At 44.9% G+C, this 25,184-nt stretch overlaps 1 protein-coding gene across 2 annotated transcripts in view; it reads left to right on the forward strand.

Moving 5' to 3' along the window:
• Positions 1-25,184, forward strand: part of PLXNA2 (plexin A2) — a 771,921-nt gene that overhangs the window by 667,384 nt on the left and 79,353 nt on the right. For both annotated transcript variants that reach the window (XM_060231255.1, XM_060231256.1), the window contains exons 21-22: positions 1,445-1,587; positions 8,056-8,324. In XM_060231255.1, coding sequence (XP_060087238.1) covers positions 1,445-1,587; positions 8,056-8,324 — 412 coding nt within the window. The remainder of the gene's footprint in view (positions 1-1,444; positions 1,588-8,055; positions 8,325-25,184) is intronic.

Raw genomic sequence — 25,184 nt, forward strand, 5'->3', positions numbered from 1 at the left:
GATAAGGTAGAATCTTCTTGTCCTTATGCACCACACTTTCTATCCAAATTTGATATATGTTTACTTGACAAGCATGGAATTCCAAAAGAGGTCTCTTGAGCCAACCTAGGGTCATGGTAATTTGTAATTAGGCCTTTTAGGCAGGTGAGCACTGTCCCCGCCTAGCTTGGAAGGGAAGGAAGAGAAACAAGCTCTTTCTCCTCTCGATTTTACAACTTCATTGTGTAGCTATTTTGCTGAGATAAGTGGATCAGAACCCAAGTATCAGATGATCCCCCTGCTTGATTATGAGTTGACTTCTGTAAACTTGTTTGGCATCTGTTCAAATTGCTTGATGCAATATGAATGTATCCCAGACTGGCTCATAATCGGATCCTGATTATTGAACAAGGTAAATTTGCCAGCCAAACAGGAGCGCCTTACTATGTATAGCAAATTTCAGGTTGGATATTGATGAGAATAAAGAAATGGTACTTGTTGACATGGGCCTATTTGAATGGTGGTAGAGTAGAAAACACAATCTGTGCAAAAGAAAACTATGTTAGTTTATCCAACAACATGTGTCCTTGTGTACTGGATCAAGCTGAACTGGATCAAAATCTTTTTGTATCAGTAAGTCAGTCCAGCATAAGGACAAGCATAAGGAAATTCACTAGAATAGGTCCCTGGTGCACATTAGAAGAGCATGAATGCTCACACAGTTCCCCTATGCCATCACTGTAATAATAATACGTGATGCATCTGCATGAACACAATATTTGTGCAATCCTTACCCCTTATAATGAGGGAGGATCAAATTGTACATCATACAGTCACTGAACAGATTGCTTGAGGAGGGCATGCAAGCATTTATGCTTCTCTTGTGCTGGCACATGAACCCTTAATCTCTGTGAGATAACAAGGTTCTGCTTGCCAACTGTCAGCAACTGTAAAACTGAAAGGCTGACATTCTTCCTGGATACTGGATAATACCACTTATGCTTTGACACATGAGAATAGATTCCCTGTGCTAGCCATAGCAAAAGAACACTAGAGGTAGAGGGGTGACTGAGTAGAATGAGAAAAAGAAAGCCACACACAGCACAGTGATTTAAAAATAGGATCTTTATTTTTATCTAGTGCCTTTCAAGGCATTTTCAGTGCTTACATACAAGGTGTGAATAGCATACAAATTAGCAAGTATGTTTTGCTTTCAGCATCTGTGCGCTCTCTCTCTCTCTCTCTCTCTCTCTCTCTCTCTCTCTCTCTCTCTCTCTCTCTCTCTCTCTCATGCTGGGGAAGTGGCCCCCAGCTTGAGGGCATGTCTGAGTGACACAGAGAGGTCTAGAGCAAACGAGCTTCCCTGAGTTGGCTCATTTGCAGTCCTTGATTGCTTGTGCCACAGCCTCTATTCCCAGCATTTGTCTCTGATTATCCTTCTTTCTCTTTCCCATTCTGGTAATAGCTTTTGCAGAGCTGCAGACAGACATCAATGAGTTAACCAGTGACCTGGACCGCTCTGGGATTCCATACCTTGACTATCGCACGTATGCTATGAGGGTCCTTTTCCCTGGCATTGAGGACCACCCTGTCCTGCGTGAGCTAGAGGTAACGATGTAGTTGTTTGTTCTCTTGGTCTCAGTTTCATCAGGTAGCTGGCATTGTTGTTTTCCAGGTCCCTTCTGGGAAGCTCGATTGAAACCCACACAGCTGTGAAAGCACCTTTCTGCCTCCCACACTGAATCTTATTAGAAGTGCCAGGCTAACCACAATGAACACCAAAGTTCATTATAACAAAGGCCTTCTTTTTTATCTGTTTTACACACAATTTGTTTCCTCTTGATTTCTTACATGGCTGCTGCCTTGGCACCTTCTCCTGACCCCAGTTGTTAAACTCTTTGACGAGGTCTGCAAGTCCAGCAGCAGAGCAGCATTTGTTACCATTTCAAGGCTCCTTTAATTCTCTTCTTGTGAAAAGGAAACCAAAGAGAAAAGAGGAACTCTGGAAAACTGCACTCTGCTTCTGCAAAAAATGTAAAGACGCTTGCCAGGTTGTCTGCATCTTGCCCTATACTTGGCAATGCTGTTGTGTGTAAGACCTTGGTCACATCTCTTCAGCTACGTTGGAAGCTAAGTTTACCAACTACTTTGCGAGCATCTCACTTACCTTTAGAAATACAGCTCCTACTTACATCAGAAGCAAAGAAGATATAGCATCTCATTGAGTTGCCATGCAGTTGGGAAGGGGGCAAAAATCACCCTCTTTCATCAGTAAAGCTGTATGGATGGAAGAGGCAAAAATGGTCATTTTGTTCCTTCATCCTCCCCTTGTAATTTTCTGAGCCATATGGCTATTAATTCACACAGGTCCTGCATCCCTGGGAATAAACCTTGGCAGGACTGGAAAAAAAGGAAAAGTGGAAAAAGGTCTGTGACCATCAGATCCAATCCATTATTCAGTATAAAAATGTGGTGGTTAGTATTTAGCAGAAGATATCATCAGAGATGTTTCTGTCCATTAACTGGCAACCCTCTCCTGAGAACATAATGCCAAAACCATCTATATATGCCACTAGTGAAGACCTTTGCAGATATAATGGACAGCCTATTTGCATGTGAAATCAATATGTCCTGCACCCCTCCTAGAGCTGCAGATCCTGTCTTTTGAGTAATGCACCTGGTGAAGAACCTGTCACTTTCCCAGTCAAAGAAGGCCTACAGGAAGTTACCACTGGACCTTGGTTACACCTGGCATCATTATCCCTCTCAGTATACTGAAAACTCATACAGAACCAAGCAGAAAGGATGCCCCACCCTTTTTTAACATCCCTCTGCAAACTCATTAACAGTTGACAATATCCAGAGGAAGAACAAGGACACACAGTGCTCAGCAGCAGTAAACAAGGAGGGCTGCAAGTTAGAGACAGTAGGCAAAAAAATCTAAGCCTCTTGCACCCCTGGATTTGGAATTGCAAACTACCAATACACAATAGCCTGCTAATGCCCTACCTAGAAATGCTGCCAGAGGACAACTGCAAACTAGCAAAACTAATAGCTCTAGAGGCATCCAGACTCTCCAGACAAATCTCTTCAGCTAAACATCCTGCCAACTGTGCAACCTTGCAGGTGCCAGTGCCATAGCCTGCCCATCCTGGCTATAATCCACTGCTCTTTCCCATGACGTGTGTGCTAGGATCAAATACCTACCATTTGAGGGGACAGAATTCTTTACAGACAAAATCTTCAATAAAATAAGAATGGATAGATTCACCATCAAGACATATGAGGTAATTCCCTACGTCTTCCAATCTGGAGACTAGACCCTACTTCAGTACATACAACCCATCAGCCAGAGGGAGAGCACACCAGACCAACATTCCAAGCTACTTCCAGAAGCATATTTATATACCCATTCCCCAACCTTCTGCCCAGAAAAGGAAAAGGCTCTCTAATCCCAGAGGTGAGGTGAAACCATAGTCACCCAAACCCAAATCTTCCCGGCAGAGCTGTTGACAATCACAGCCTGCACCCCATACTTAGGACTAATCATCCAACCAGACTGCCTGGCAAAACATCACCAGGGGATCATAATCACCATGACAAAGAGCTATATTATAGAGTTTGCCTCTCTTCTGTCCTATATCCCACTATTATCCAGCCCCTCCACATCCCCAGAGCTTCTAGCAGATGTCCACACTCCGCTCAACACTATAGCAAAAGTTCCTTCAAAAGACCAATGCTCAAGACTCTCCTCCAGATACTCTCTGGTCAAAAAGAAAGGGGTGAGGAATGAGACCAGTATTAGGCATGAGAGACCTAAATGATTTCCTATTAATAAAAAGTTCTGGATGTTATTGATTACCAGTGTCCTCCCTCTGTTGCACCTGAGAATGCGTTTCATAATGTTGGATGCATATTTCCACAGGCAAATAAGACTAGACCACCAAAAATACTTCCAATACAAGATCCTCCCCTTTGGGCTGCCCATGGTGCCAGTGTATTTACCAAGGTAGTAGCAGTTATAGTAGCCTTTCTAAGGAAGTTGGGGTACAAAATATACCCATGTCTAGATTATTGGCTCATAGTGGCAGATACCAACCCAAGGTTACAATCAGACTTTCATGACATACTATGGATGCTTAGAGTGCTGAACTTGCGCAAAGAAATCCAATCAGCACAAAGAAATCCAATCTAGAACCCTCACAGGCAATATTCTTCATAGATGCCAGAACAGATTCCACCCTAGCCAAGGCCTCCCCACCACCCACCCCAGAAAGGGTCCTAGTAATCAGAATTCACATTCTTCATTGCCAAAAAATGTATTTCTAACTGGTCAAAATAATATCGCTTTGGCTGATGGCTTCTACCATATTGACAGTGCCATATTTACCCCTTACAACTCTGGTTCATCAGAGTTTTCAATTGTCTCTGTCATCATCAATCCAGAACACTAACAATCCCAAAACAAGTGCTGTGATCCCATCAATAGCGGATACAACACAATAGCCTTTTAGTAGGGGTCCCCTTCCTTTCCCCCACCAGCGATCACTCACACCATAGATGCCTCCTTACTATGCTTGGGCACCTAAACTGGATGCATATCAGACAACGGGGCATGGTTGACCCAAGAAATGCTCAACCACATCAACATGTTGGAACTCAAAGCCATATTCAGTGGCCTTGTAGCCCTCTGCACCCACATGTCAGGCAAAAACTTATTAAATAGCTACAGACAGGGTGGAATATCCTCAATAATGCTGTGTCACTTGACCACTATGATATAGGAATGGGTAATCAAAATGCTACAGTCCAGGCCATCCATATAGCTGAAGTCAACAAGCAGCTAGCAGATTTCCTCAGCTGCACCCTCCCAAGTGCCTCATGAATGGCAGTTGAACTGGGCATTCCTATCCCCGATCTTCCAGCATTGGGGGATTCTAGTAATAGGCTTATTTGCCACCAATCTAAAAAAAAAAATGCAAATTCTTTTGTTCCCAAAGAACATGAGACCCAAATTCCCTGGAAGACACCTTCCAGTTCAGAGGGACTGGAAATTTCCTGTGCATATTTCCCCAACTACCACTAATTCAAGAAGCACTTTACAAACTGAGACATAAATATACAAGCCTGATAGCATTGTTCTGGCTTAAACAGACCTGCTTCCCCTCACTAATGGCCATGTCCTGAAGCAGGTACATCCTCTTTCCCCAAGAGTGTGACCTCCTCCTACAGGGGCCTTTTTTGCCATTAAAACATTGGCAGTCTCCATTCAGCAAGCATGGTTCATACTAGGGTTGCCAGCCACCAGGTGGAAGTGGGAAATCCCCCAATTTTGTGGACTCCTGTCAAGTAAGAGGGAGCCCCACCCCCAACAGCCAGGACCTGGTGTTAGAACTCCAGCATTATGATGTCATGTGGAAGTGACATCATCACTGTTCTACCTAACTAGAACTACATTCAAAATAATATGTTTATATTATTCGCAGGGCCCAACACAGGTAAAAAAAAATATCTACACAATCCATTTCAAGCTGGATAGTGACTTGCTTTAAACGACACTATAAATTAGCATGAGTTGACTGCCCACTACAGTTGCATGTTCACTCCACTTGAGCGCAGTCCACTTCATCTTATTTCTACTATAGTCTCTCCATCGAATCAGTCTATAAGGCTGCAGTGTGGTCCCCATCATATACCTTCACAAGGAATTACTTGATGAATGTAGATTCCACGAGAGACGCAGCAGTAGAAAGAACAGTCTATTCAAATGAGAACTTAATCCATCTTCCTCAGACTGGTAAATCAGCTTACTACTCTTCCATGTGGAACTGCATTATTAGCATGATGATGAAAGCAGGGTTGCACTTACCTGTAACTGTTATTCATCAAGTGGTCACCTGTGCAGTCAAACGACCCTCCCTCCTACTCTGCTGTGAGCTCCTCTTTAAATTCAACAGTTGTCCCCACTCTACTAGCATCAGAGAAGAACAGAAAGAAAGGTTCTCTGTCTATATCACATTGGAGAAGAAGAAAAACAATGTGGTGGAGCAGATGGAGTGTCAGTTTTTGCGTTTCAGAAAACTCTCTGTGGTCAGCCTGCACATGTGCAGTGTGTGTCTGCAGGTAACCACTTGATAAACAAGTTACTGGCAAATGCAACCTGTTTTCTGTGGTGCTGTTTACAGAACTGCAGTATCCTCCAGCACTTATCCGCCAATCTATGAAGTCATCTTTTAGGCCTTTTACTAGGGGAAAAAAACCTTTGCAGCCACTTCCTTCAGCTCTAGCCATAGAAGGCTGCTTTGAACTAGAGGAAAGGCAAGATGTAAATGGTTTAATAAGTTCAAGTTTAAGTTCAATGAGAAAATTTGTGCAATATGTGTTTGGTTTCATTTGTTTTCTGTTATGGACTTATTATCAAACTCAAAGAGCATTAATTTGCTTTAGTGCTGCTCTTGTTCATTTTAAAGTTCCTTGCGCATGAGATGTTCTTGATAGAATGAATGCAATAGCTGCATTCAGACATCATGTTAAACCAGCATTATGCCACAAAGTGCACAAATCCACCTTGTTCCAACGATTGAATTATTTCCCTCTCCACAAAGAGCTTGATGGAAGAATTCCAGTTAGATACTAACTTTGGTTACATGTATCACATGAGTTTACCAGGGATATAAAACAGAAAACAAATACAAGACTAAACCAACTTGTGTTAGACAGAAAAATGTATCTATTTCCTAATGCCTTTACCTACCCCTAAAATGATCTTCACAAATTTCTGGAAGAGTATGTGAGAGGGTTATGCAAGCTTCTTGGGGCAGACAGACCCATATTCCCATACATCTTACATCTGTCAGTATGGAGACAGAGTAAAATAGATAATGTCTTAACATTTGTCTATGCAGGAGTTTGCCCTCTCATTTAAAAAAATAATTATACTGTTATGTCTTTTTTAAAAAGTTGTAATTCTAAGTGCACAGAAGTGAAAGTGCATCAGTTATTATGTGATTGTACTTTAAAGATACAAGATCTGGGATGTTTTAGATAAGGATGTCCTTTCTAAAAGTGGGTGGTAGGACTTCATGATCGGCAGGATCCCTTTCCACAAGAGGAGATGGAGTTTACTACTTTGCAAGACTGCAAGTTTAACAGTCATATTCATATGTTAAAATATATGTAGGTCAGATGAACTTTTCTTCTATTCTAAACCTTTTGTTTTTGCACAATAAAGTCATCAGTTTACATGGAGGGTCTCCTATAGAAATTAACCTTTGAAAGTGTGCCTTTAAGGAACCCTCTTGCATTCCTAGCTGATATCACAAACAAATTGGGTGGACTAGCCAAGCAAATATTGATGCTTGCTACTTACCATGCCCCCAAAAGTTACACTGGTGATGAATGTGCTGCCAGTTACACAGCTGCTTAGTTTTGTAATGTGGGCAAGGTGAATAAAGTCATTGAAAGTTTTGGTGCAGAATTACAAACAGTGCTTTATCATTTTGACTTGTAAAGAATTACTATCAACCAGAACTAACAGAAAAATCTGAATTCCTTTTACTGTTGCTTCACAAGAAAGCAACAGCATAAATTAGTAATTAATGTAGAAGAGGGAATATCACCTCTGTTCCACCAGGCCTTTGGTTGATGTGGTGACGTCCAATCCATTCCAGCCTCCCCTGAACACAGTCCTTGTCACTGTGCTTCATCCCAACTGACTGCTAGAAAACTGCCAACTGCAGAAGGCACTTGAATTCTTCATCTTGTGTTATCATTGCTATTGTCTTTTCATTTTAAACTTGTCTTTGTTTTTATGTTTATTTTTTATGGTTGTTAACCTATATGTTATCTGCCCTGAGCCCACTGGCAGGATAAGGGTGGATATAAATCAAATAAATAAATAAAACAAATAAATAACAATTATTGTGCCACTGGTTGCACTTTCAAACACAACAGCCATATCATGCAATATATTCCCTGGTCCTATATTCTAAGCCTTTGTGAATCCAAAATCAGACTGGGTATAGAGAACACCAGTTCTTTAAGTTGATCTTTAAGAGTGTTTTCTTCTTCTTGCAGGTCCAAGGAAATGGGCAGCAAAATGTTGAAAAGGCCTTGAAGCTCTTTGCCCAGCTGATCAACAACAAGGTCTTCCTGCTGACATTCATTCGGACCTTGGAGATGCAGCGCAGTTTCTCCATGCGGGACCGTGGCAATGTGGCTTCACTCATCATGACAGGGCTTCAGGGAAAGCTAGAATATGCCACTGATGTCTTGAAGCAGTTGTTGTCTGACCTGATTGAGAAGAACTTAGAGAACAAGAATCATCCCAAGTTGCTCCTGCGCAGGTAAAAGCAGAGAGGGAAGAGGAAGGCTGATTTGATGGAGGTTTGTAGTCTGTATCGGAGGACCCTGATGCAAGAATGAATGTGTAATTTTTCTTTAGGGTGTACAAATCTGCCCTCTAGTGCTGCTGAAGTTGGTAGGTTCACCTACCAGGTTTCGTCTATGGCTATATGATTTTATGGAATTCCAGTTTAAAAAACATGGTGTCACAATCACAACTGGGCTGTTTGATGTTCCAGGGTCCTCTGTCACTGTATCTAGTGGCTTCTCAGAAAACAAACTTGTGACATTGTTGCTCACTGCTTTTTGGTTTTCGTTGAGCCAAGCCAAAGTGAGAAGGATGGAATATCCACCCTATAAGAGTTTAGAGTGGGCTTGCATAAAGCATTAGTAGCAGAGGCTAGCAGAACCTCTTTAACAGTGGAGGAGCAGCTTTAGCAAGCTACAGAGCAGTATAAAACTGTCTGGCTGCATCAGAAAACCATCTGTCATTATTTTACTGATAGTGGATGCTCCCAGCCAGTTTCCTGCATAGAGTACCAAATGTTAGAAGGCATTGAATAGCAAATATCTTGCAAGTTACAGCTGACCAATAGTCACACTCTGAATAGCTATTCCAAAATCTCAGGCTAAACTCTATAAACACTGAAGTACTGTCATGTTTTGTGATGCTGCTCTGGACCTTCAAGATGTAGGGACTTTGACTTCCCTAAAGAGTTCTTGCTCTGAAAAGTCTAAAGTGGGGAGGGAGTGTGTCCTTTCATCCATAATTAGGTACAAGATGGTAGCAACTTATCTTTAGATATGGCAGCCAAGATGCCCCTGAGGGGAGTGGGAGAGGAAACACTTCCTGAAACCGTATGAGAGGACTATCTTTTGAAAGTTAGCAACATTATCTATTATGTATGGTGGCATACACAAACAGCATTTATGAGGCTCTAAGATCTGGCAGTAAAGAGCAGGGAATTCCCTGTCCACTAAAATAACAAGAAGATAGCTGACCCCATGAAATTTTCCTTCTTCACCTGCTAGTGACTTTTTCTTGCCTTCTCTGGTATCTCAGTAACTGCACAGGGGCTTCTTGCTCAAACTTTTCACCTGACCTGCACCAGGAATGCTTGGAGATCTTTGTGTTGTCAAGGAGCAACTCCATATGGAGTGACCTTTAGTGACAGTAATAAGTAAGAATGTGTACTGGAGGTTTTGACATCCTGACAGTTTAAACACATTGGTCAGCATCAGCAGTCTGACCCCAGCCTACAGGGACATTTCTATTAGTCTGCATTTTCCAGATGTCAAATTTTAATTCCCAGCTTGCATTATATCTTGAGTACTTGCTAAATTGATGGATTTTTTTTTCCTAAGCTGATTTTGTAAAGGAATAGAAACCAAACCAGCCAGTTCGATCAGAGGTTTTAGAGGGTCCTCAAATAATACCATGATTTCAGAATGCTCAATCCCTGTTAGTCTCTTGACTACATTACCAAACTGTTTATTAAAATGGGACTGGACAGGTTCACAGAAGATAGAGCCATCACTGACTGCTAGCTTTGGTGACTAAAGGAAACCTTTGTATTCAAGGGCAGCAAACTTCTAAATATAAATGCTAGGAGGAAACATCAAGGGAAGACCTTGACATCTGTACCCTATTTGTTGGTCCATTGGTTGACCACTGTGTAAAACAAGATGCTGAACTAGATGCACCATTGATCTGATCTAGCACAACTCTTCTTATGTTCTAGTAATTCTTTATAGCACAAAAGATAGACAAGAGGAATTGTGAGGCCAGTGTTGGCAGTGAACTTCACAGGATGGAATGTTGTGTAAACTACATGATGCAGCATCTCTTTCTTTTCCTGTAACTTTTAATTTGTGCTTGTTTATTGGCATGGGGAGGATCAGAGGTTAAAGATTAAACTCACCACTAGTTTCACCATTGAAGTTGCATTGCTAAATAGAATTGTCAGATCCCTCCTGGCAACCAGCAGGGGAGGGGGAACTTACCTGGAGCAGCAGGGAGGCCCATCAGATGAAAAAAACCATGTGTCTACGGCACTGCCTATGTGACCCAGTAGTAATGTCATCTCATCCAAGATATCAGGATAACACTGGTATTTGGGCAAAAACTCTATTGTAAATTTGGCTTCTACCATAGAGATTTTGCCCAAATACCAGAGCATCATCCTGATGTTCCGGATGTGATGACATAACTTCTGGGTCACAGGGGCAGTGACATAGACACATCATTGTACTTCGGATGGATCTCCTTCTTGGGGATGGGGGTAAATTCCACCCCACCAGACAGTTGATCATCGGCATGGAGGATGGGGCCTATTAGAAGGGGGACCCCTTTCTTCACCAGGGTGTCTGGCAACCATAAGGCAAGGGAAATATGGCTTCCTTTAAAATCTTTCCCTCTGCCTATAAAATTCTACCTTTCTGCCTATAACCAGTGTTTCCTCTAAGCAGAGTTAGTGTGAGTTAGCTCACAGATTTTTAGCCTCCAGCTCACACATTTTTATTTTAACTCAGGAAAAATGGCCCCAGGGCACAATAATTTATGCAGTAGTTCACAACTTTAATGCCAGTAGCTTACAACTTTAATACCAGTAGCTCACAAAGTATAATTTTTGTTCACAAGACTGCAGCCTAGATGAAACATTGCCTATAACCATTTCCATTTTGCATTTAAGAAGTCAGAATGGAAGAAATAAAGTTCTACAGAGTTTATTGGGCACTTACATCCAGCTAGGCCTCAGCTGTGCCAGAGGAGAAGGGGAAAGGACAATGGAAAATAATGTGTGAAACAGAAGTGCTGGAGGCAATCATTCTCTTATATCCAATTTAAGGCCTTGTGCAGCCACCCATGAAATCATACGATAGAGTTAACTCCATGTTACTAGAGACAGGAAAGGGAAATGAATTGGCTGCTCAAGGCCTCTGGTGGAGAGTAGCATTTTTCTTCCCTCCACAAGCCCCACATAGCACAACTGGGACTTTGTGGTGTGCTAGCTGCTTAGTCTGAAAGAAGTTTGTTTGATAAATGAGGGCAAGGGGGAGGGGAAATCCCAGCATCTACCAGATGGGGTCTCTACTTTCCAAAATGCAGGCCTTTCTTTCCTAGGAGGAGGGTGAATGAACACAGAAACATCAGTCTTACCAGTGCCATGAGGTTACATGAGGCCTTAGGTGACAGGAGCACATTTAACTCCCTCTCCCCTCACCCTCTACTTTCCCCATTCCTATTTCATCTTCTGTTGGGACTAGTAGGGGAGAAACTGTCAGAAGGGGGGAAGCAAGATGAAGGGCAAGTATACAGGAAAGCACATTCCCTCAGGAGTTAGGAATGGGCAAGGAGATTAATCTGAGGGGAGATTCAGGTCAAGGATTCAATACACCTAATTTATCTGAATCTCTGAAGGGACATAGGCCTTATGACAAAGTATCTTGGTATTAAGTTTCTTTGGCCTGGTTCTCATAGGACTGTCATTCATGGGCTAATTTTTCCAGTCAGTTGTAATCTTTCAGTCTTCTTTCTGAATGATACTGTAAGCCAAATTGCCCTCAAAACGAGGTTGGGGAATTGTCAGTTGGGCACCTGGCTTAGTCAGGATCTTTTACCTATGTACAGGATTCCACGTCCAGAAAGTAATGCTTAAAAATATTAGGGACTCTAACTAAGTAAAACAATTAAAATTTATTAAGAAAAATATAGGCTTCCATACAAGATAAAATACTCATAAAATCATACACACAGTCCTAAGAAAATTAGATAGAGATATAGAGAAACACATGGGTAGACAAACAGGGTGATATTTACCGATCGTAGTCTTCAAGGAAGGCTCCAATGGTGACAAGCGAGGAAGTGGGAGAAGGGACCCGAAACTGATCAGGAATCGGGGATGCTTGTTGGCAAGTATCCAGCTCAATACCCAAAAATGTTAACCGAGTGGCCGGACCCTCGGTCTTCTCATGCGCCAAGGGCACTCCGAGCTCATCCGCCAGTTTCATAAAAAGCTCCAGTAGCTTGGCACAACGCCCGGTCCCAGTAGCATCCACGAACAGAAAATAATCTAAATAGTGAACAATCTCGCTGCACCCAGACCTGTCCTTCAGCAGCCACTCCAAGAAAGAACTAAACCGTTCGAAAGCAGCACAAGATACTGAACACCCCATCGGTAATGCTCTGTCCATATAATAATTTCCTTCAAACTTAAACCCCAACAATTCAAAATCCTCAGGGTGCACTGGTAAAAGCCAGAATGCCGACTTAATGTCACATTTGGCCATCTCCGCACCCAGATCACACCCTCGCACTACCTTGACTGCCTGGTCAAAAGATGTATATCTAACAAAACAAAGATGGTCGGGAATTCCATCATTCACCGACCCCCCACTGGGATATGAAAGGTGATGGATCAACCTATATTCCCCTACTGCTTTCTTGGGAACCACACCCAATAGGGAGACCCTTAAACATGGAACGGGAGGTGCCACAAAAGGCGCTATAACTCGCCCTTCCGCACATTCCTTAGGTATCTTCGCTCTAACAACGTGCTCTATTCCTACTATGTAATGAAGGGTAGATGCCGTACAGGACGCCCTAGGCCCCTGATATGGGATCCGAAATCCCACGCTAAACCCTTCCCATAAATAGACTCTATCCGCTACCCTGGGATAATCCTCCAGGAAACGCCTAAGAACTCACAGTCGAATGGGACTGGGACCCTTTACCAGGAGCTTACGGATTATCCCCTCCACCGGGGTGCTTTGTACCTCCCTTCTGTTTGCCTTTGCTGCAAGCTGAAATTGCATGGGACCCGCTGCACAATGGGCATTTATGACAGAACTTGCAAGCTTTCCGTGAGCAAACTCCCTGCGACGTGAACTCCCAACATAACAGCCGGGGTTGAACCGGCTGACCCGCCATAGAGCGGGCTGTTGAGGTACTAGTCTGCTTCTGCACTAAATGCCCACTATCAGCCCTATTGCCCAAATTGGGCTTAGCCAGGGCCATAAGCTGGAACCACAACTGTTGATTAATTTGATCCCACGGTAACATCGGATTAATCGCAGCTGTCATCCGAAAAGTCTTGTCGTATTGTAACCAGGCCGCTCCCGCAAAATCGGTATACGCCCTGTATATAATGTCACAATACTGAAATAATGGGGCAAACCGACTTGGCTGAGCCATTGCAATCACTCCAGCGTATCTGTTGTCTGCCCCTGGCCCAAAAGAAGCCAGGTTATGCATAACAAGATCTAGGGCTTTTTCGGTGGCAGCACCAGAACTTTGGAACACCCTCCCAGAAGCTATAAGGGCCCTGCGGGACTTGTCGGCGTTCCGCAGGGCCTGTAAGACCGAACTGTTTAAACAGGCTTTTGCGGTTTGATTGGAAAAGGGCTGCCACCAGGACATCCACAGAGTGCTGACGATCATAGTCGGAAAGTCAATACCGCCTATATTGGATTGAAATGGCTAGAATGTTTTTAAAAATTGGTAAGTAAATTATGGTTTTATATGTTTTATTGAATTGAATTGTTTTTAAGATGTTGTAAGCCACCCTGAGTCCGCTTGCGGAGAGGGCGGGATATAAATGTGAAGTAATAAATAAATAAATAAGTATATGAGGAAACCTGGCAGCCAATTGGCCCAGGTCCTATCAACCTTCCTGCACCTAAGCTTCTCTTTCTCCTTCTCGTCCATCTCTTCCTTACTTTTTTTTTTCAATTCTCTATACAATAGGCTAAATACGTCTACATATTCGCCCCTTAAAATTTTTTCCCGCATCGCAGGGATCAAATGATCCCCCAGCAGCATTGCCGAATCTCCAAAAGGAAGAGCCAGGAAGGGGGCTGACCCATAAGGGTTAGTGGGGTAACCCCAAGGATTACAAGGCATACTGGGCCAACCCAATGATTGCCCCGTCGCCATCTGCCCCCCCGGGCAACAGCCCTGCTGCCACTGGTGCAACTGGCGACCCCTGAGCGGCCTCAGACCCCGCAGCTGCCGAAGGAGGCTGGCACGAACCAGCTGCCCAAAACATGACCACCAGACACCCAAGATGGCCCTGCCTGAGCCAAAAGCCCCCAATGACCGCCCTGCTGCAATGAAGTGGATACCGACCCAATCCCACTGAGCCCCGGCAAATCGCCGGGACCACAAGGTCCCCAGGGCCATACTGCGTGTTGTTGTGTGAGTGCCCCCATACCTTCTAGAGCTGCTGGTGGCACCACCACCACCACGGGTTGGACTGGCTGTTGTCTGTCCTCACCGACATCCTGTTCCGCACCATCGTCGCTCAGCACCACCTCCTTGTTTGAACTATCCACCTGGCTCGGGTCAGGCATCTTCCTGGGGTCCAAACCCTCCTGCAACGCAGAAAGCCTTGCCAGCACCTCCCTCTCAAATGTCAGGGTTCCCGACCGCCCAGTAGCACTACGCCGCCCAGGCCAAACAGTAGGCACCCCAGATGCACCCCGCTCCCTTTCCAAAGCGCTTAGCCGCTCAATTATGGCCTGACGCATCTCAGCACCGTTTAATTGCTCTTCCCCAGGGGGCCCAGGATGGGTACGTTTGTTCTTAGAAGGGCCCTGCCCCTTCTTTGGGCCCATAGCTACCTCCCTTATTAAATCTCCAACAATTACCACCCTTATGGAGGGAGGAGGAGGGGGTGGGGGGGTCTTGATAAAGAAGAACCGCGCCCCTTCCTTATGCCTTCAGCCCCTACCGCCCAATTAGCCCACCAAATCATTGCCGAAGAAGGGGAAGGGGGTTGCGGGGGGGGAACGGGGATTAAGTCACCCACTCCCCCAGAACTGACTGCCAACTCATGCCAATGCCCCCCCCCCAGTAACAAACGAAGACGCAAGTCACAGCCTCCAGACGTCCTTCGCAATCAACGAGGCTCCAAAAACGGGCGACACAGCCCGCTCTCCGCCGCCATCGACAGCTCCGCTGCGCCCGCTTGCCTCAGGTCCGATCCTAAGACGCGGCCTCACCCCCAAGCGACCTTATGCAACATCTGGATCAGGGCGGCTCTGCAGTGCTGTTATTATTAGATCTGTCAGCCGCTTTTGACACGGTTGACCATCAGCTACTGACTAGCCGCCTTGCCGATGTGGGGATTCAGGGATCTGCCTTACAGTGGCTGACCTCCTTTCTCCAAGATCGGGGACAAAGGGTGGTGATAGGGGAGGAAGCATCCCAGAGGCACTCTCTTAGTTGTGGGGTGCCGCAGGGAGCGGTCCTATCCCCGATGCTATTTAATATCTATATGCGCCCCCTTGCCCAGATTGTCAGGAGGTACGGACTGGGTTGCCATCAATATGCGGATGACACCCAGCTCTACCTATTGATGGGTGGCCAGTCTGACTGTACCCTGGAAAATCTAGACCTGGCATTCCAAGCCGTGGCTTCTTGGCTCAGACTGAGTCGGCTGAAATTGAATCCGACGAAGACGGAGGTTCTCTACCTGGGTCGGTGCGGTCCGGGGAGAGAGATCCAGCTGCCGGCCCTTGACGGGGTACCACTGATACCGGTCCCTAAGGTCAAGAGCTTAGGCGTGCTTCTTGAGTCCTCCCTTACAATGGAGGCTCAGGTGGCAGCCGCTGTTAGATCTGCCTTTTTTCATCTTCGGCAAGCGTGGCAGCTGGCCCCTTACCTGGAGCACAACGACTTAGCGACAGTAATCCATGCTACGGTCACCTCAAGAATAGATCACTGTAATGCTCTCTACATGGGGCTACCCTTGACGCTAACCCGGAGACTACAACTAGTGCAGAACGCTGCGGCACGGCTGTTAATGGGGCTGCCGCGACGTGAGCACATTCAGCCAGTGCTGAGAGAGCTGCACTGGTTACCTGTTGTGTTCCGAGTTCACTTCAAGGTGTTGGTATTAACCTTTAAAGCCCTCTATGGTCAGGGACCTGCCTATCTACGGGACCGCCTTTCCCCATATATCCCCCAGAGAGCACTGCGATCAGGGACAAAAAATCTGTTGTCTGCCCCTAGCCCAAAATAAGCCAGGCTATGTATAACGAGATCCAGGGCTTTTTCGGTGGCAGCACCAGAACTTTGGAACACCCTCCCAGAAGCTATAAGGGCCCTGCGGGATTTGTCTGCGTTCCGCAGGGTCTGTAAGACCGAATTGTTTAAACAGGCTTTTGCGGTTTGATTGAAAAAGGGCTGCCATCAGACATCCTACAGAATGCTGGTGATCATAGTCGAGAAGTCAATACCGCCTATACTGGACTGAAATAGCGCTATAGAATGGTTTTAAAGTTGATATATGTAAATTATGGTTTTATATGTTTTATTGGATTGATTGTTTTTATGATGTTGTAAGCCGCCCTGAGTCTGCTTGCGGAGAGGGCGGGATATAAATGGAAAGTAATAAATAAATAAATAATAAGCTCTCAGCCGAAGGCAGCTACGTGCCTCCGTCCCTGGCCGAAAGCTGCTAGAACTGCGCAATAACGGACGGGCTGAGACCAGCCACGCCCCTGAAAAGCGCCCGGATGCCCAGGAAGGCATGACTCAGCCTGCATCCTTCCATGGATGCAAAGAACGGCCCCGTGGCGCAGAGCTGCTTATGCGGCCCAGCCAGGGAGGGACCAGATTGTGCATGTTAGACACCAAACTGTATTTGGGGAATGAGGTTCAAAATGTCACATGCAATATCACCATAGCATTTAAGATAGCATTATAGTTTTTGTAAACTCTAGGACTGCAAGAATAATTAATAATTATTGTATGGCATTGTAAATAGTATAGCCAGGAGATCCTAAGAGTGTCTGACAGCTTGAAGTTCTAGCTTTTTTAGTGTTATGCACCATTAGGTTGTGAGCTAGACATTTGCAGGGCTTAGAGTGCTCTCTAAGTGTCTCAGGGCGGCTTACAACATAATAATTCGTATAATTCAATTTAAAACATTTACAAGTACAGTTAAAACCATAATTAATAAAACAAGATAAAATAAAACCAGCGGTCTATAAGAGCATTTTGTTCCATCCAAAGATGTTCTCATTATCAGTTAGGTGTTATAGGCCTGCCGGAAGAGGGCTGTCTTACAGGCCCTGCGGAACTGCCCTAGGTCCCGCAGGGCCCGCACCTCCTCCGGCAGCTGGTTCCACCAATAAGGTGCCGCTATTGAGAAGGCCCGGTCCCTAGTGGATTTTAGACGGGCCTCCTTTGGCCCGGGGACTACCAACAGGTTTTGTGAACCCGAGCGTAGTACTCTCTGGGGAACGTGTGGGGAGAGACGGTCCCTAAGGTAGGCAGGTCCTAGGCCATATAGGGCTTTAAAGGTAATGACCAACACCTTGTACTGGACTCGGAATATTACTGGCAGCCAGTGCAGATCCCGGAGCCCCGGCCGAATGTGCTCCCATCTTGGGAGCCCTAGTAGCAGCCGGGCAGCAGCGTTCTGCACTAACTGCAGTTTCCGGGTCCGGCACAAGGGTAGCCCCATGTAGAGGGCATTACAGTAGTCCAACCTCGAGGTGACCGTAGCATGAATCACTGTTGCTAGGTCGTCGCGTTCCAGGAAGGGGGCCAACTGCCTCGCCCGCCTAAGGTGAAAAAAAGCGGACTTGGCAGTGGCTGCTATCTGAGCCTCCATCGTCAGAGAAGGCTCCAATAGCACCCCCAGGCTCTTGACCCTGCCCGACGCTGTCAGCGGCGCGCCATCAAAAACTGGCAGGGGGATTTCCCTCTAAAAGATATTTTTTGTGACAGACATAAGTGCTTCTGTTGCAGCATGTGCAGTATCGCACTAGCTTCTGAAATTGTTCTACAGTTTTTGTGAACTCTGATATGGCAGTGTATTTCAGGATATAGATACAAGTCTTGCTTTCTGTTTTGTGTTTAATGCTAACTCAAAAGTCTGGAACAGGGGCTGCCAGTATCTACCATGGGTCCACAAAGATTCCATCTTGAGCCCTGCCTGCACCAACTTAAACATGGTTATAGTGGCCCAGATAATATTGTCCTCCAGCCCTTTCAATAATTCTGCTTGATTCATGCCTTCATTTGTAGGCCTCTTTCAGATTCCATTAAACAATGATAAAAACACAAGAGGGGGTAAAATAGTAAATCAATAAATATTATGCCAAACCGGACAAATGATGGACAAATATTTACTTTTGTTCATGGCATGGTCAACTGCATACATGTGTTAAAAAGTGAGCTCTGTGTCCAGAGGCCTTGCAGACAGCAGTCAGGATGGAGATAAATGCAGAGAAGAGAGTCCACTAAAAGAAATTGAGAGGAAGCAAGATAATAACTGACAGTGCAAGATGTAGAGAAGGTGTGGCTGTGGTGATTTGGGAGATGCTACTTTCTCCTAACAGGAGTTTGTTCTGATAAATTTCTAAAAACTACAGCCTGCTGTAGTCATTGTTCTGCTAGAACATTTACTACATATGCACAGACGTTTATCTTCAGGATTTATGAAGCACCTTTGGCCATCCTATCTGCATCTATGAAAATCAGTCCTGGAGTTCATACTTTTTGCTGTCTTGAAACCAAAGAAGTACTATTTTATACAAGTAATGAAGTCAGAGAAGGATAAAGCCCCTTTGATATTCTGCTGGGTCTGACCAAGGACAGGGTCACATAGATAATAGAGGAGGCTTTTAGGAAATGATGCCCACTTCTGTTTTCTATGGATAACTCTAGGGTCGTTTTCGCACTCACCTTCCGCCGGTGCGACCCCCCTCTTCACCGCGCAGGATCTGCGCGGATTTCGCACTAAACGCTGCGGAGCAGCCAGAAAAGCCGGAAGCTCCCGTCGCAAAAGCCGCGCAAACGCCAAACTGCTTTTTGGCGGTTTCAGTTTGAGCGGCTTTTGCGCCGGGAGCTTCCGGCTTTTCTGGCTGCTCCGCAGCGTTTAGTGCGAAATCCGCGCAGATCCTGCGCGGTGAAGAGGGGGGTCGCGCCGGCGGAAGGTGAGTGCGAAAAAGACCTAGGAATCCTAGAGATTCATTTCACTTGTTCACACTATTAAACTGCTTCAGTCTCTGAATAATCCCCATACAGATAAACTTGAGCAATTAGATTGCCTTTTCATGCTGTGCCTATTAAAACTATACTATGTGCTAACAATTCCTGTAGCAAGACAGTTGGATTTGTTCACCAACCCATTCCAAATTAAAAACTAGGCACCTGACACTAAGGATCTCTCTCTCTTTTAACAGCAGTATTTCTGAGGCCAAACACACTACAGCTAGCTCTCTGTCCATAATTACCAAAGGCCTGTTAACAACAAGCTCTGCTTTCTAGGGGAAGACAGAGGAAGAGTAGACTTTTGGGGGAATTCAAACATGGCTGAATTGTTTCCTAAGCTGCTTGAACAGATTCTTGGAGAAAAGGACTATCAATGGCTACTAGGAATAGTGACTAACGGGGACCTCCACATCCAGAGGCAATAAACCTCTAAACAGAAATCCTAGGAGGCAGCATCCGTGGAAAGGCTGGGCCTCTATGCCATGTTTTGTTGGTCCTCCAGGATGACTAGTTGGCTGGACAAGTTGAACTACTGGTCTGATATGGTAGGACTCTTCTTGTGTTCTATGACTCCTCCAGCCCTGTGCCTGCAATCTGTACCTATCTCAGAGTTAGAAACTCCGATTGTTTCCCTTTGATCTGGCTGCATTGCATTTACTCCACATGGTTGATGTTTATTCTGGCCATGCTCATAAAGGCAGTAGCATCTCAGAAATGAAAGTATGCTGTTATTTTCCTTTATATTCTCTTTCTGTCGCTGAAGAGAATCTTTTGCCAAAGCCGTTAGAAATGACTTTTCACTGTTTTCCACAAATATGCTTTCAGCATTTCCCTCATACTTTACCAGAGAAGCATCAGGTTTTCTTCATAATCTGGCACACCACATCAGAGCCAGCCTGGCAACATCACAGTTTGATTTCTGTCTGAATAGAGCAAGAATGACAAGCCCACAGAGGCTGTGTGTGGCAAGCTGTGGTCCTTCTCTCGTCTTCCCTTGCCTGCATAAAGTGTCTATGACATGTTTTATTTGACTTCCTTCTGCCAAACCCAGAATCAGAGTGGATTGTAGTGCATCCAGTTATGAGCCAGGAAGGCATCTCTGAGCTGGAAAGGAAAAAGGAATTAAGCCAGAAGCAGATGTTCTGCTGCCCAAAGAAGGCTTAAAGAGAAATCCCTGACAGCCTTTTTTGTGGAAGACTCAGGGGCTGGGTAACTGAATTCTCAGATTTACACTGTGGAGTGTAAATCTGTTGCTCCCCCCCTCTCAAAAAAGAACTATTCCATTGTAGTAGATGAGCAGCTCTTAAACAAACTAGTTCAGGATCTTGTTAAAAAACAGTAGCCAGCACTAAAACTGAGCAAGAATGTCTCCCACACTCAGCAACTTTGCTATCCTGTTCACAGGCTGCAGATTTAGAGCAGTAATTTCATTTACTTAGGGGATGCCTCTACTGGTACAAAGAGGAGACTATGTTCCTTGCTCTGCTGGATATCATTTCTTTTCCTTTTTGTAACATTTAAAGCTCCAGAGTGACATGACTTCAGAATAATCCAATGTTTTCTGCCCTTTTTCTGGTGTCTTGTGCATTCAAAAAAAGAGAAAGAGATAGCTTAACAGAAGTGATTCGTGTTGTCACTGCTACTGCCAGGACCACATGGAGAGGAAGCTGTGAAAAGAGTAAGTGTACAGCAAAGCTTCAGGGAACTCTTTGCACTCCACCTTCCCCATTTTAAGGCAAAAAGCAAGTGCCTCATGCCCAGCGGCGTCACTAGGGCGGGGCCAAGGGGGCCATCGGCCCTCCCCCAGAGCATTCTCATTGGCCCCAGGCACTGACCCATGGTCCCCCCCAACAGGAAGGGGCTGGCCCTGGGACTAGAACGCTGCGCTGCTGTTGTGTGCGGGCTGGCCGGGATTCTGAAACCGGGGCCGCGCTGCCGCCGGCTCAGCTAAAAGCGTGTGGGTGAGTGGGGGAAACTTAAATGCTGCAAAACTGGTATCTTGGATTACGGATGAGGGAGGGGCCATGTGAAGTGGGGGGGGTTGTGTGCGGAGGGGGTGATGCCCAATGGGGGGGTGACTTGAATAAGTTACACCCCAGGGTGCAACCCACCCTAGTGACGCCTCTGCTCATGCCTGGCCGTTACAAGTCCTCAGTTGATCCAACTGTTTGCATGAGCAGTAAAAGTGTTATGGAGCTGGTACATAAACATATAAAGAGCCCCATGGTGCAGAGTGGTAAAGCTGCAGTACTGCAGTCTGAGCTCCCTGCTCACGACCTGAGTTCGATCCCAGTGGAAGCTGGGTTCAGGTAGCCAGCTCAAGGTTGACTTAGCCTTCCATCCTTCCAAGGTCAGTAAAATGAGTACCCAGCTTGCTGGAGGGAAAGTGTAGATGACTGGGGAAGGCAATGGCAAGGAAAGGAAAGGTCCCCTGTGCAAGCACCAGTTGTTTCAGACTCTGTGGTGACGTTGCTTTCACAACATTTTCACGGCAGACTTTTTACAGGGTGGTTTGCCATTGCCTTCCCCAGTCATCTACACTTTCCCCCCAGCAAGCTGGGTACTCATTTCACCGACCTTGGAAGGATGGAAGGCTGAGTCAACCTCGAGCCGGCTACCTGAAACCACCCCGTAAAAAGTCTGCCGTGAAAACGTTGTGAAAGCAACGTCACCCCAGAGTCAGAAACAACTGGTGCTTGCATAGGGGACTACCTTAGCTTTTCTTTTCTTTTTTTATATAAACATATCACAGTAGTTTAACTCTTGCTAGAAGCCATCCTTGAACACAGCCATCCTTGAGCATCAAGAACTAACTAGTCATCATGCTCTATGATATTAGATAGCTTAATTCCTTTTTCGTAGTTGGGTCTGCCTATTGCATCTGGTTCTGGCATTCCTGTGCAGTAATATATAAGTGAAGGAGATCACAGCTGAGGAGTTATACATAGATGATATAAGGCTGCCATTTTCACCTGTAGCCCTATGTTTTAAATCTCCTTCCTTTACTATCCCTAGCATATACTGAAATATACCCATGCTTGTGTTATCATATTGTTAAGTTTCCCATCCCTTTCAGTGGCAGCTAATGATCTGGATGTAGGGCAAGGAAGTACAAGGTATAATAATGCTGGGGAGTTTTACTGTGCATTATGGAGGGAGCTAACTCAACATAGGATTGTTGTTATTGGCATCAACCATGTAATATACCACATGTGAAAGCTCCAGCATATAAAAAGGACAGGCAAGAAGTTATGCCTTGGAAGATAGGACACTGGCTAGGTCTTGTTTTCTCTGCCACCTCTTTCTCTTCATTTGCTATCATGAACATCAGCTGCAAAGCAGAAATCTATTTTGGCTTGTAAATAGATTGAGACTGAAGAAGCCAAATCTGCACAGTTAATTTCTCACTTGCCAGTCCCTCATACATAATCCTGTGAAATCCTGTTTTCTTTTTTACCACATGCATGCAGGTTTTTAAAAGGCATCTTTAAAGAATATTTGTCACATCACCCTTGACTCAAAACAAAGGGAGCAAAACCACCAAGTGAACCAAATATTTTTTGCCAGAAATAGGGTTGCCCAACAGAGATCTCCCAGGATCTCGCACACAGAGATCTCCCAGAGCCCCAGGGCCTCGCACACTGGCACGCCAGTGACCAGTGGGAGAGAGAAAAATTTGGTGTGATGTCACTTCCAGAAAACACAGATATGATGTCTCACTTTTCTAGGTATCACTGGAAACACTGGTTTTACCTGTGATTCCTTAAAAACTGTGATATCAATTCCAGGAACATCATCACTGACAGACATTCTGCTTCCACACACACACCCTGTCCCTACCAGACCAGTTGCTTGTCAGGCTCTGCCCTAGCCAGAAATCCAGTGTGAGACTGTGTCTTGCCCTATAAAATATCTTGTGGTTCCCCCAAGGACATTTTGCTCCATTGACTTTTGCAAGCTAGATTTTGAACTTCTTTGTAAGAATTAATAGAGTATCATTTTGGAACTAGTCTTCTGGATACGCCACTAGTATTTCATCTGCTATGTCAATGAGGACAGCTGATAAGAACTAAATATTGCAACTCTTAAGTTATCCTTATGCAATGCTTATTCTAGCTATGTACATACAGTTGTCTTATCCTAGGGTTGCCAGGTCTTTCCTGGCTACTGATGTGGAAAGGGAGGGGAGGTTAAATTGCCAGATCCAGGTTGGGAAATTTCTGGAGATTTGAGAATGAAGCCTGGGGAGGTGGGGTACGATGCCATAGAGTCCATCCTCCAAAGCATCCATGTTCTCCAGGGGAACTGTTCTCTGTAGTCTAGAGATGAGCTCGAAGTTCAGGGAAAACTCAGGTCTCGCCCAGAGACTGGAATCTGTACATTGTCCTGTTCTTCAAGGCACCATGTGTTCCATCTTACTTCTGTGATCCTGCCCTCTGTCCTCAAAATATGAAGCCCACAAAGCTACCTCCTAGTATATTACTGACTTTGATAGAGGGCATTAGGCTGAACCTGAGAGGAAAGTAATGTGATTTGATAAAGCCACAGCAGGTGCCTCAGAAAGGGTTAATGAAAAGTAGCAATTATACATAAGGAAAAGCAAAGTTGCAAGGAGGTGAAGGCACAGCAACTTAAAACCCAGCTTCTTTGTATAAAGATCAAACATTTCAGTCAGAAAGCTACAAATAAAGGCCTATTCCAACCCTGTGTATCATTAGACTCCTTCAGTTTCATTTAGTATGCAAAATATTGTGCGATGGAACATTTTGTTCTATGTGAATAATGAATGAGCAACCACAAAGCTAGAGATATTTTTATTGAGATCTCTGATGATGGAAGCCCTTTCTAAATTGCATTCAGTTCTCTCCCCCCCTCCCCCCGCTCTGTCTCTCATTACTTTTGGGAATCTGGCATAGAGCTGATATCAAATGAAATTGCTGAGCTGGTCCCCCGAACAAGAAGCAAACTGAAGTTCAGAGTCGCAGACAAACGCCAGAAAAATTAATAAAATACACACTCATTTTTCAGAGATCTCCTAAACCTCTTTGTTTGGCTTAGTTTTATTCCTCCTGTCTCTAGCCAGTCAGAAGGCTTTGGCTTCTGGCGTCAGGCTCTCTTTCTCTCTCTCTCTTCTCGAAAGCTGGCTCATCTCTGGAGTCTGCTTTGCCCTCATTATGTGGTCAATATGAAAAGGATTTTCTTTGCATCTGGGGATAGCTCCCTGCTGCTTTAATCTTTGGGAGCTTATTTAATATTTTTAGAGGCAGATCTATAGCAGTCTTTTGAGTGCCTGTGTAGCAAAAAGCATACCTGCTGTGGGGGGGGGGGGGGTCAGTGCCATACTTGGAAGGTGCTATCTTTGCAGATCAGAAAAACCTATTGAGCAGAAGAGAAAATAGTAGAGGTCCCTCCAGAACATGTTAGGCAAATATTAAGGGATTACTTATGGAACCTTCATCATAAACCAGATTTCAGAGACTAGTAACCACAGTCAGATGTGGGTGGCAAAATAATACGTGTTATATTAAAGCTTGCTGCAAGGGATCAATAAAATGGCTAGAGCTGGAATGGGGTACACCCATTTTTTTTTTTTTTTGCTACAACTAAAGTAAGAGTGCAGATTTTGATTTTTTAAAAAGCAAATAATAGTTCATATCCAGAAATTCAATAATAGCCAATACTGGCCCTGACCTGGATAGCCTAATCTCATCAGATCTCAGAAACCTAAGCAGGATCAACTCTGGCAAGTACCTTGGATGGAAGACCTCCTTGGAATACCAGAGCTGGAGGCAGGGGCAAGCTTTATTCAGCCACCTCTCTGAATATCCTCCCAGCCCCCAGTAGCAGTTATATA

This window comes from Heteronotia binoei, chromosome 2 (assembly GCF_032191835.1).
Source record: "Heteronotia binoei isolate CCM8104 ecotype False Entrance Well chromosome 2, APGP_CSIRO_Hbin_v1, whole genome shotgun sequence".
Taxonomy (NCBI): Eukaryota; Metazoa; Chordata; class Lepidosauria; order Squamata; family Gekkonidae; genus Heteronotia; species Heteronotia binoei.